General features: G+C 44.7%; 1 protein-coding gene across 3 annotated transcripts in view; it reads right to left on the bottom strand.

The window, feature by feature from the left end:
• Positions 1–12,280, bottom strand: part of LOC130355529 (rho guanine nucleotide exchange factor 7) — a 172,030-nt gene that overhangs the window by 59,384 nt on the left and 100,366 nt on the right. For all 3 annotated transcript variants that reach the window (XM_056555770.1, XM_056555771.1, XM_056555772.1), the window contains exons 7-8: positions 4,654–4,748; positions 2,014–2,109 (exon numbers count right to left, since the gene is read on the bottom strand). In XM_056555770.1, the coding sequence (XP_056411745.1) occupies positions 2,014–2,109; positions 4,654–4,748 (191 nt within the window). The remainder of the gene's footprint in view (positions 1–2,013; positions 2,110–4,653; positions 4,749–12,280) is intronic.

The following is a 12,280-nucleotide window of genomic DNA, read 5'->3' as shown; positions in this document are numbered from 1 at the left end:
GACAGCCATCGGCTGTCCGGGCATGCTGGGAGTTGTAGTTTTGAAACATCTGGAGGTCCGCAGGTTGAAGACCACTGGCTTCGCATATACCCTTGCAATTCCATGGTGTGAACCTAGCCTCAATGAGTCATGTAGCAGAAGACAGACATATGGGTCACATCTTGATTAAAGACACTCCTTGTTAAAGGGGTACTCCACTGGAAAACATTTTATTTTCCCCTTTATGTGGATCATAACAGCAGCTGATAAGTACTGGAAGGATTAAGATCTTTTAATAGAAGTCATTTACAAATCTGTTTAATTTTCTGGCACCAGTTGATTACATTTTTTTTTTCCAGTGGAATACCCCTTTAATAAACATGTGTACCCCCAAAACAATGTCTCAGCTGATGTGTTCTTTGGATGGCTATGGAAAGCTGCAGGGGATAGCTTGTTGCAGTTATAGTAAGAACTTTACGGCCAGGTCACACTTAAAAAGATAAAAACAACAGCCAAGCTTTAAATGACATCAGATTTGGATTCACCCCCAACGCAGAATATCCCTAATGAGTCGCGAGAAAACAAAAAGGCAGTCAACACCTTGAAAATGCATCCATTACTTATACTTTAGAAAACAAAATATCCCAGGTTTGTTGTAGGGGTTTACAAGGTACAAACCTGGCTTTTCTTTCAACTAAACATTACATGAAGGTCTCCGTAGTAAAATAAAAATATTTGTTTTTGTTTGTGGCATTTTTTGAGTCCTTTTTTTTAAAATGCAGCAGCATGCTCTGAATATGTTGTCAAATAGGGAACCCGACAGTAGGATCACCCGCACTAACCTACAGGATTATAGCACGGTGTTCTTTTTTCTGGCAATGATTACCTCACCAGAACCTGTCTATCCATTCGGAAGATATCAGCAAAATGTATTTATGCAAATTAAAGAAGCTAGCAATGGGGGCAGGGCTCAAGTCCTGCAGGAACTCATGGGAACGGAGTTCCTACACTTTTTCCACAGCAGGAACGCAGTTCCCATTAGCAGGAGTCCTGCAGGACCAGCCCTTAAAGGGGCACTCTGCCCCTAGACATCTTATCCCCTATCCAAAGTATAGGAGATAAGATGTGAGATCATGGGGACCCCGGGATCTCGGCTGTGGCACCCCAGACATCCGGTGCACGGAGCGAGCTTCGCTCCGTGCCGGATGACTGGTGATGCGGGGCGGAGGCCGTCACGCCCCCTCCCATAGACTTGCATTGAGGGGCTATGACTGATGTCACGAGCCTCCGGCGCTGCACCCAACGCTCTAAATGAATGCCGGCTGCAGAAGGGAGAACGTGGGGGTCCCCAGCGTCGGGACCCCCAGGATCAAACATCTTATCCCCTATCCTTTGGATAGGGGATAAGATGTCTCGTACCCCTTTAAGTGGAAATTTTGGGTGAGTTCCCACACTTTTTTTCCCCAGGACTTGACCCCTGAATGGGGGCGTTACCATTGCTGTGTTATCATTACTAATACATTCATAGTCACGCCCTCTTTGCTAATCTATGCAAATTAGCATAAATACATTTTTGCTCATATCTTCTGAACGGCTAGACAGATTTGCATGAGGTAAATATAGTCAGAAAGAGGATCACCAGCACTATATTCCTGTATATTCAGGTATGTGCAGGTGATTCTCCTGCCAGTTTTCCTTTAAACCAGTATCTTTTTCATACTCCTCACTATAGGGGATGAAAAACACATGTTAAAAATAACTTGTTCTCTCTGGAGGTTGCACGGGGTGGGCCCGTTCCTGTTTGATTTTTTTTTATATGTTTCTGTATTTTATGGGGTTTGCCTGTAGCATCTGATTCTTTCCCTTTTCTGATTTGGGCGCCCCCTGTGTAGCTGTTGTTTTGTTATTATAAAATGCCAAAAAATTTAACTTTTCAAAAAATATGCAACAAAAATATGCTACCAAAAACACCCAAAAAATTCAGGAAAGTGAGATTTTCAACAGATCACAAATGTTTGATACTGCATAACTTACTTTGTACAATCCTCCAATGACTGAACCAATAGTTGCTGAAAAGAACAAATCTCCTCTAGGTTCCCCATTAAATAAGAGATACTAGTGGGACTCATCCTTTAAAGGAAAAAAAGGACAAAGTGAAACGTTAAAAAGACTAGAGATGAAGCACAAAATATACACCGAAGTCATCATGAATCACAATAAGCAGTGATGGGTCAGACAGACTGCAAAGACTATGTTAACATATATCAGTGTGGGCAGCCAAAAACTATTCTGGTGAGCATGTCACAATAGGAAGCCACCAGTAGACACTAACCTCACAAGTCTTTTACAAGGGCCTCAGATGGCTGACATAGCCATACAGCGTGTTGCTTTAACCCCTTAAGGACCAAGGACATACTGGTACGCCCTAGGTCCTTTCCCTTTCTATAACGCGGGGCCACAGCCGTGACTAATAGTGTGCGGCACTAGTTGAACTCCGCGTCTAAATTGAAAGTAAACCAATGCCGGTTAACTCAGGGAGCTCTTCGGGATCACCGCAGTGAAATCGCGGCATCCCGAACAGCTGTAGGACAGCAGGAGGGTCCCCTTACCTGCCTCCTGTTGTCCGATCGCCGAATGACTGCTCAGTGCCTGAGATCCAGGCATGAGCAGTCAAGCGGCAGAATCATTGATCAATGGTTTCCTATGAGAAATCCATGATCAATGTAAAAGATCAGTGTGTACAGTGTTATAGTCCCCTATGGGAGCTATAACATTGCAAAAAAAATAAGCCATTATATGGACTTTTAGGTGCAAAATTGATAATAGTTATGACTTTTTAAAAGGTAAGGAGGTAAAAATAAAAGTGCAAAAACAGAAAAAAAAACGGTTCCTTAAGGGGTTAAAGGAGATCTATACAATGTTAAAAAACTTATCCCCTATTCCAAGGATAGGGGAGAAGTTTCACAACGCTGGGTGTCTGACCGCTGGGGATAGGGGAGAAGTTTTACAATACTGGACTACTCCTTTATGTTTCAATATATGCACAGATTATAGTGAAAAGCATGTTCAGTCTATCCAGGGACTGCTTTTCAGGATTATAATTACTTAAACCAATCACATTTTAATTTATTTAAAACCACAGCACTAGATCAATACTAGTGCCCAGGAGTTTCTGCTTTGTTTTCCCCTTTTACATAAATTTCAGGAACAGTGAATATGCAAAGCAGCTCACTTGCACCACCTTTTCAGGTAGCATTTCCTAAACATCAGCTTTTCACTCAAGTAACAGAGTTTTAGGAATTGATTTAATGCAAAGCCAGAAATCTCTCCGGAAGGGAAGAGGACCCATCTCCAGACAGCTCTGTTTCAGAGTTGTTGCCCCTTAGTCAGTACAGACGAGGGTGTTCTGAGAGGCAGCTCTGTACTGACGAGGGGCAACAACCCTGAAACAGTGCTGTCTGCAGAGGAGTCCTCTTTCCTGCTGGGGAGATCTCTGGCTCGGCATTAAAGGGGTACTCCACTGGAATTTTTTCTTTTTTTCTTTTAATCAACTGGTGCCAGAAAATTAAACAGATTTGTAAATTACTTTGATTTAAAAATCTTAATCCTTCCAGTACTTATCAGCTGGTATTTGCTCCACAGGAAGTTATTTTCTTTTTAAATTACCTTTCTGTCTGACCACAGTGCTCTGGAGTTCTTTTCAGTCTGAGCACAGTGCCCTTTGCTGACACCTCTGTCCATATCAGGAACTGTGCAGAGCAGGAGAGGTTTGCTATGGGGATTTGCTTGTACTCTGGACAGTTCCTTATATGGACAGAGGTGTCAGCAGAGAGCACTGTGGTCAGATAGAAAGGAAATTCAAAAAGAAGAAAACTTCCTGTGGAGCAAATAGCAGCTGATAAATACTGGAAGGATTAAGATTTTTTAATAGAAGTAATTTACAAATTTGTTTAACTTTCTGGCACCAGTTGATTTAAACAAAAATTTTTTTCCAGCAGAGTACCCCTTTAAATGTCAAACGGTTCCTCAAACTCTGTAACTGGAGTTTAAACCTGAAGTTTAGGGAATGCTACCTGAAAAGGTGGTGTGAGTGAGCTGCTTTGCATATTCCCTCTATCCAGAAAGCACAGTGGAGTCTTAATGGCCTTTGAAGCTCCACACACTAGCAATGGTGTCTTGTTAGTAGAAACATTGTACATTTTACATAAATTTCATGCATTTTCAATTTTAAGTATCTTATTACTTTTTTTTTGTGCAATTTGTAATACAAAGAGATCCTCCTGAATAGTTGTTAATTGGCTGATTTTACTAGGTGAAGCTAGCCAGCTGGATAATTCCCCAGCAGCAGCAAATGCAAAGCTTTCCCCTCTATGATGTCCATATTCCAAAAAAGAGCATATGGATATGGCTTCCCCTGGTGGCACAATTCCTTTAACCTTATGGCAAGTCATAAAGACATATCAGTCTTTGATTAGTGGGGTTTAAAATGGGAACCGCTCAGAACTAACGCCCCTTTATTTTAGCAATACCTGGAGATCCCAGCGTCAACCAATTAAAACTTCTAACATGTTAATTTGACATGTTTATAAAAGTAAAAATTATATGGATACCTTAAAGCTGTTGATTTTGAACAAAAAGGACATAGAAAAGGAGATATAATAAATCTAGCCTTACTTTTCACTGGTTTGTAAATGACGAAGATAATTGGATAATAGATTCTGGATCTCTTTTAAGTACTCATTTTCTGTTTCTAAAATGTTTTGTAGCACCTGCAATAAAAAAATTTTTTAAAAAAAAATTAAAAAAAGAGAATTATTTTATTAACTCTTAGTAATGACTGTGCGCTAAAATAGCTATACGTTTTTAAATATTTAATATTATGATGATCTCACCTGTCTGTAAGTAATGCAAATCACATATGCAACATGCTGACTTTGTAGTGATAACCAGTTAATTTACTTGTTATAATCTTATGATACTACGAGTTACTAATATGCAGATAGCAGTAATCATCCTCCTCTGTGCCATGAATAGTGCTGGGCATCACCCAATAGACAAATTTGAAATGAGAAAAGAATCAGTGCACAATAAGGGCAGTGAATGTGTCCTGAATAGTCCATAAAAACCAAGATACGGGTGGTGTGTGCAGTGTCAAGCGTTTCGGATGTGTGCCACACTTAGTCATACTGGACCAATTCTGTTCTTATTTCATTTCTGATTTATTAAGCACTACCATGTATTGACATCATTCCTAATAACCAAAAGCCTCCAAAAGATAACTAGCTGCAAGCTGTATGATGGAGGACTCACAAAAGACTTCTTTTTAACTTGTTCGTTACATGAGAAAATTCTTGCCAAGAGCAAACACAACATCTAGAGCTTGTGACTTAACAGGATACAGAGTGCATCACGATGTGTTGTGTTCGGTAATGCATGGAAAATTCTCATGTTCTACAAAACACTTATAAGGTTAAAAAACCTCAGGCTGCATATATAAAAGGCAAACTATAGACATGATTAGGTTCATCATGGAATCTTCCAAGTACACATCGCTTTTCCACTGTCATATTTGCCATCTATTTCTATGTGCAGAAACCATTTATAACAGTAGATTTCTTCAGTGTTTACTTCATGGACAGATCCTGCTGGACATTACTAAAATTACTAAGACGCACCTTTCAAATTTACTATTTTACAAGCAGCTAAGCACATCCGGCATTAGATAAGCTGCAAACAGTCTTTACTTTTGTTGACCACTATGTGAATACCGTATATACTCGAGTATAAGCAGAGTTTTTCAGCACAATTTTTCGTGCTGAAAACACCCCCCGCGGCTTATACTCGAGTGAACTCTCCGGCCTCAGTGGTCTTCAACCTGCGGACCTCCAGAGGTTTCAAAACTACAACTCCCAGCAAGCCCGGGCAGCCATCGGCTGTCCGGGCTTGCTGGGAGTTGTAGTTTTGAAACCTCTGAAGGTCCGCAGGTTGAAGACCACTGCGGCCTTCAACATCATCCAGCCCCCTCTCGCCCCCTTTAGTTCTGTACTCACCTCTGCTCGGTGCTGGTCCGGTGCTGCAGGACTGTCCGGTGGGGAGGTCGTCCGGTGGGATAGTGGTTCCGGGCTGCCATCTTCACCGGGGGGCCTCTTCTCCGCGCTTCGGGCCCGGCCCCGAAATAGTCACGTTGCCTTGACGACGACGCAGAGGTACGTTCATTACTAACGTCCCTCTGCGTCATGGTCAAGGCAACGCCTCTATTCCGGGTCCGAAGCGCGGAGAAGAGGCCCCCCGGTGAAGATGGCAGCCCGGAACCACTATCCCACCAGACGACCTCCCCACCGGACAGTCCTGCAGCACCGGACCAGCGCCGAGCAGAGGTGAGTACAGAACTAAAGGGGGTGAGAGGGGGCTGGATGATGTCGAAGGCCACAGTGGTCTTCAATCTGCGGACCTCCAGAGGTTTCAAAACTACAACTGATGATGACAAGGGGATGATGAAGGGGGGGTGGGATGACAAGGGGATGATGAAGGGGGGGTGGGGATGATGACAGGCGGTGATGATGAAGGGGGGATGATGAAGGGGGGATGATGATGAGGGTGATGAGGGTGATTATGACGGGGGTCTGGATGATGACAGGGGGGGGATGATGTATTTCCCACCCTAGGCTTATACTCGAGTCAATAACTTTTCCTGGGATTTTGGGGTGAAATTAGGGGCCTCGGCTTATATTCGGGTCGGCTTATACTCGAGTATATACGGTATGTGACTGGCCATTCAGACTATACTAGATACAATCTTAAACATAATAAACAATATATTAAAATAAAATATTTGATCATGTGCCATTACAACATATTTAAAAATTCAGTTCACAAAAAATCTGGTCTCCTAACTATGCACAGGTCATGCCATATCCTGACTATGCCAACATGTAAACCATCTTTTACATATAAAATAAGACAGCCATTAATGACAAGCGGCATAACACTGCATAGAGATCTACAGGCACACAGCATAAAATACCAAAAAGTCTACACAGCAAGGCTTTCAGTATTCGCCATGCAGAGCAGACTTGATAGCACGGACAGAAAGGCTTGATATTTCTGTCTGTGACTACATTACAGCCTGTTCATTTGCCTTCAATGCCCCCATTCATTTCTAACTACACACAGAGAGGAATAAGGGCATTTTTGTTGAATTTTGCTATTTCATTCACTACCCAGAACCTAATTGTTGACCTTTTCAGTAAACTGGTGTCGAACCTGTGTGTCTCAGAAACTTCAAAAATCTGGAAAAAACTTGAACAGACAGTGCACAGGCAAAAAAATAAAATAAAATGTATTTACTTATATAGAGAGAGAGAGAGTGATTGAGTTAAACACCCCCTAAAATAACACCTTAACGGGAATCAATATACAAAGGAATCAATATACTTTTGCCCACACAAAAGGAAGATCGAGTTTATAAAAAATATTATTGTGAAGGAAAGAGTGACTTTTACATATTAGAACAATAATCTGAACAAGACAAAACCATAAAATGCATTTACAAACCTGAAACAAACTTTATACAACAAGTAAAATGTATGTTCATACAGGACTGAAATGCTCCAGATATTCCCAATTAACTTCAATAAGGAAACCAACCTGATGAAAATGTGCAACAAGCCTGCAGCCTTTCAGTCCAGTGTGAGCATACCCTAACAGTACAAGTGCATTGTATTCAGTAAACCCCAGAAATAAGATCTATGAATGCAAGAGGAAAAAAAGTCACCTCTCCTTGCCCTCTCTTCAGCCATATCCCCTTGCGTGGGCTGCAAGTACTGTGAACGCTCATTGAAGACCCCATGACACAGTTTTCGCTCGCCTCCCCATCCCACCAATGCTCCGAAGGAATTGACCAGCATTAAAACAGAGCCCTGCTGTTGAAGCACAGGATAAACAATCCATGCCAAGGAAGCTATGAATGGTCATCACAGCTAGGAGACATCCCAGTGTACAGAGGGGAGGGGGGGGGGGGGTCTCTAGACAGCTCACAGTATTTTCATAGAGAACTTCAGCAAACAGGCAAGACATCAGTGAGAAATAAGTTCTTTCATAGTACTAGTAACATCCAAAAGGATATCTTTCCTCACAGTACAATGAGGCATCTACAGCAGTGAACTAACAGAACCAGTGAGCAATACTATCGAATCTTACAATTTAAAAGGGGTACTTTGGCGCTTAGACATCTTATCCCCTATCCAAAGGATAGGCGATAAGATGCCTGATCACGGGGGTCCCCAGCGGTGGGACCCCCGTGATCAGGCATCTTATCGCCTATCCTTTGGATAGGGGATAAGATGTCTAAGCGCCGAAGTACCCCTTTTAAATTGTAAGATCTTGCACCCCAGTTAAAATCAGTCCCCGGAGCATGTTTGCTCTGGGTCTGATTACCGGCAACCACGGGGCAGACGGCGTGTAACGTCACGCCTCCGCCCCCATGTGACGTCACGCTCCGCCCCTCAATGCAAGCCTATGGGAGGGGGCGTGACAGCTGTCAGCGTGATGTCACACGCCGCCTGCCCCGTGGTCGCCGGTTATCAGACCCGGAGCAAACATGCTCCGGGGACTGATTTTAACTGGGGTGAAAGATCACGGGGGTCCCCAGCGGCGGGACCCCCGCGATCAGGCTTCTTATCCCCTATCCTTTGGATAGGGGATAAGATGTCTAAGTGCCGGAGTACCCCTTTAACACCAAGCAGCCACAACATTAAAACCACCTGCCTAATACTGTATAGGTTCCCTCCTCCTGCCAAAACAGCTTTGACCCAATGAGGCACGAACTTCACATCGGTGTTGGAGGCACATATTCTACTGTATTTTATATTAAAAATAAAAAAAATGGTGCTGTTCTTCCCATTAAATCGATGGATACCATGATAGAACCCATTCAAAATCAGAATGAGAGACGTGGAACATCGTAAATTTGTTTTTCTGCTTCTACGATGTATGTTTCTATTATCCTGACAAAATAGCTCTGACCCACTAAGGTATTGACTTCACAAGATCTCTGATATCTAGCACCAAGGTGTTCACAGCAGACCCTTTAAAAGGGGTTAGCCATTGACTAACTTTGCTTTTCTTTTAAAAGGAATCTGTCAGTTTCACCTGCACTAACCTGTCGGTACAGACAGGTAGTGCAAGTGCAGGTGGCACTGATGAAAACGATACTTACCTGATCCCGCTCTGTGCTGCGGTTCTCTGGCTCACCTCCTTCCTTCCCCCATCAATGCCGCGCGCTATTAGCCACGGGTCCCGGCCGTTGTTAGAGGCCGGGCCCGACCCGCTATGACGCGGGGCCACGGCGGGGCCACGGCGTGGCCCCGCGTTATAGATCGGGAGTGGACACATGACGTTCCAATACGTCATGTGTCCTTAAGGGGTTAAACTATACGTGTAGCCGCCCCAATGGCTCGCTATGTTCTCGGATAGACTTCATCTTCACGTCGAGAGCAGTTAGAAAGGTGTCATACTCTATGGTCCAGTGCTTCTCTGACCACAGGCCATTCGATTTCAGGGGACTCTGTGCCATGGATTCCTACCTGGTCCAGGCTCCTGGAAGTTGAATTGTGCCCTGTTGGTGCAGAGGGAGGTCATGGAGGAACTTAGAGATACTTACCTTGTATGGCTTAATGATAAAATGTGTTTAACAGTCCCAGCGATTGGTGGGAGTATGTTAAAGTCGAGTTTCATTGTTTCTTTCAGGCAAAAGGCAGACAGGCGTGGGAGAAGAAGTGGGACTTGTTGCAGTCACTGCAAGATCTGCTCCAGTGTGGCAGGGAGGAGCTGGAGGAGACCAAAAAGAGCTTGAAAAGGCACTTTGGAACGCTTGCAATTCGCTTGGAATCCTCCTCAAAGTGGAGAACTTGGAAAAGGGTGAGAAGTGCAACTCTTTCTTTTTCAGGAAGCTCCATGCTGGCCACATGCCCCTGATAGAGCTGTGAGATGAGACCGGACACATGCGGAGGGGAAAGGAGGAGGTGATGGGGGTCGTCTCGGACTTCTACAGCAATCTTTATGCCCCAAAGTCATCAGACCCCAAAGCCACCTAGAGGTTCCTGTCAGGTATTACTAACATTGATCCAGCAGGTGCCGTGGCAATGGACGATCCCTTGACAGTGGGGGAGCTGCTCTCTGTTGCTAAATCCTTTAAGCCCGGCAGGACCCCAGGCAGTGACGGTCTTCTGGCCGTGCTCTCTGTAGTACTGGGGGACCTGTTGGAGGTGTACGAGGAGATGGTGGTGGGGGGGCAGAATGCCTCTGTCATTGAGGGTAGGGATGATCACGATTTTGTATAAGCGGAAGGGGGAGAGATGTGACCTGAAAAAGTGGCGTCCCATCTCTCTTCGAACGTGGACTACAAGATCCTCGCCAAGATGCTGGCCAAAAGGCTGAAATCTGTCATTGGGCAGAACGTCCACCGGGACCAGACCTGCGGCATCCCCAGTCTCAGGATCGCCGATGACCTTGCCCTTGTGGGAGACACGGTCTATTACATCCAGGGCCATTGAGCCCTGGTCAGTCTGGATCAGGGGAAGGCATTTGATGGTGTCTCCCACACTTTCATTGGCAGGGTTTTGCCCAAGCTGGGTCTGGGGAAGATGTTTTGCTCTTTTGTTATGTATGTATTTTGATATTTGCAGCACGGTGTTGGTGAACGGCTGGAAGACTGACCCCTCCCTATCCTTTCTGGGGGTCAAAAAAGGCTGCCCTCTTTACCTCTTCTTTTTGTTTGTGTTATAGAGCTCTTCACGGAGTCTATCCGGTAGAATGGAGAGATCAGAGGGATCACCGCACCGGGACCAGATCGCTACGAGGTCAAGTGCTTGCTTTACATGGACAACATGACCGTCTTCTGCGCTGATCTGAGTTCGGTGACTGCACTCGTCCAGACCTGCGAGAACTTCGGCTAAGCTTCGGGGGCAAAAATCTATTGCGGGAAATGGGAGGCTATGCTCTTCGGGGAATGGCACCTGGCTTCTTCCACCCCCTTCCCCGTTACTGTTAAACCAGATTTCATCCAAATCCTGGGAGTCTGGTTTGGGAAGGAAGGAAGGAGTGGCTCTTAAGTCTTGGGAAGGGGGCGGGAGAACTTTAAATCAGACTGTGGAGCTCCAGAAAGCTCTCGATGGAGGGAAAAACACTGGTCTTGCAGAGTGACATTTTGCCTGTGCTCAAATACATCGCACATGCCTGGCCTCCCCATGCCACCATTTGCAAGGCCATCACCCGGACCGTGTTTCGCTTCATCTGGGGCAAAATGGACAGAGTCAAATGGACTGTGATGTACAAGGAGCCCCGCAAGGGTGGGAAGGGAGTGCCTGATATAACCACTCTGCTGAGGGCCTTCTTTGCATGTGTGAATGTGCAGCGTACTCTGGTGGAAAAGACTGGCTCAGCGGGCAGCTCCATGTTTTGTTTCTTTTGCCCCTCTGGAGAGGGCTCGGCAGGGACAAGTGGGACAGCTCCATCCCTTACAACTGGAACACTCCCTGGTTCTATGGGGACATTGTCCGGTTTGTGAGGGAGCACCAGCTGGAAGTACTGAAGCCCGACCTGTGGAAGCCAGAGATCATCTACAAGCTCATCCAAGCTAAGGACTTGTTGGCGCTCATTCCGTGGCTCCCCGCAGCCACGGCAGAGACTGTTTGGACCAATGTGGCTTCAAAGCAGCTTACCAATGAACATAAGGACTTGTCATGGATGGCCATTAAAGGGTACCTCTCATCAAATAAACTTTTGATATATTTTAGATTAATGAATGTTGAATAACTTTCCAATAGCATGTTAATGAAAAATATGCTTCTTTCTATTGTATTTTTCCCGATCAGTCCTGTCAGCAAGAATTTCTGACTCATGCTGGAGTCCTAAACACTCAGAGCTGCCAGCCTGCTTTGTTCACAGCCAAACAGGCTGTGAACAAAGCAGGCTGGCAGCTCTGAGTGTTCTCCTTTGTGAACAAAGCAGACTGGCAGCTCGTAGTGTTTAGGACTCCAGCATGAGTCTGAAATGCTTGCTGCCAGGACTGGTAGGGAGACCCCTAGTGGTCATTTCTTCAAAGTGGAAAATTAAATAGAAAGAAGCATATTTTTTAATAACATGCAATTGTAAAGTTATTCTGCATACATTAATCTATAATATATCAAAAGTTTTTTTGATGAGAGGTACCCTTTAAGGGAGGACTGTCTCTTAGGTAATTCATGCATGCCCGCGACCTGTGCTGAATCCGGTACTGCCCACGGTGCCCCTTTGTGAAGGA

The sequence above is a fragment of the Hyla sarda genome, chromosome 2, assembly GCF_029499605.1.
Source record: "Hyla sarda isolate aHylSar1 chromosome 2, aHylSar1.hap1, whole genome shotgun sequence".
In the NCBI taxonomy this organism is placed as follows: Eukaryota; Metazoa; Chordata; class Amphibia; order Anura; family Hylidae; genus Hyla; species Hyla sarda.
The sequence above is the reverse complement of the archived record's forward strand: the minus strand, read 5'-3'. Positions and strand labels throughout refer to the sequence as shown.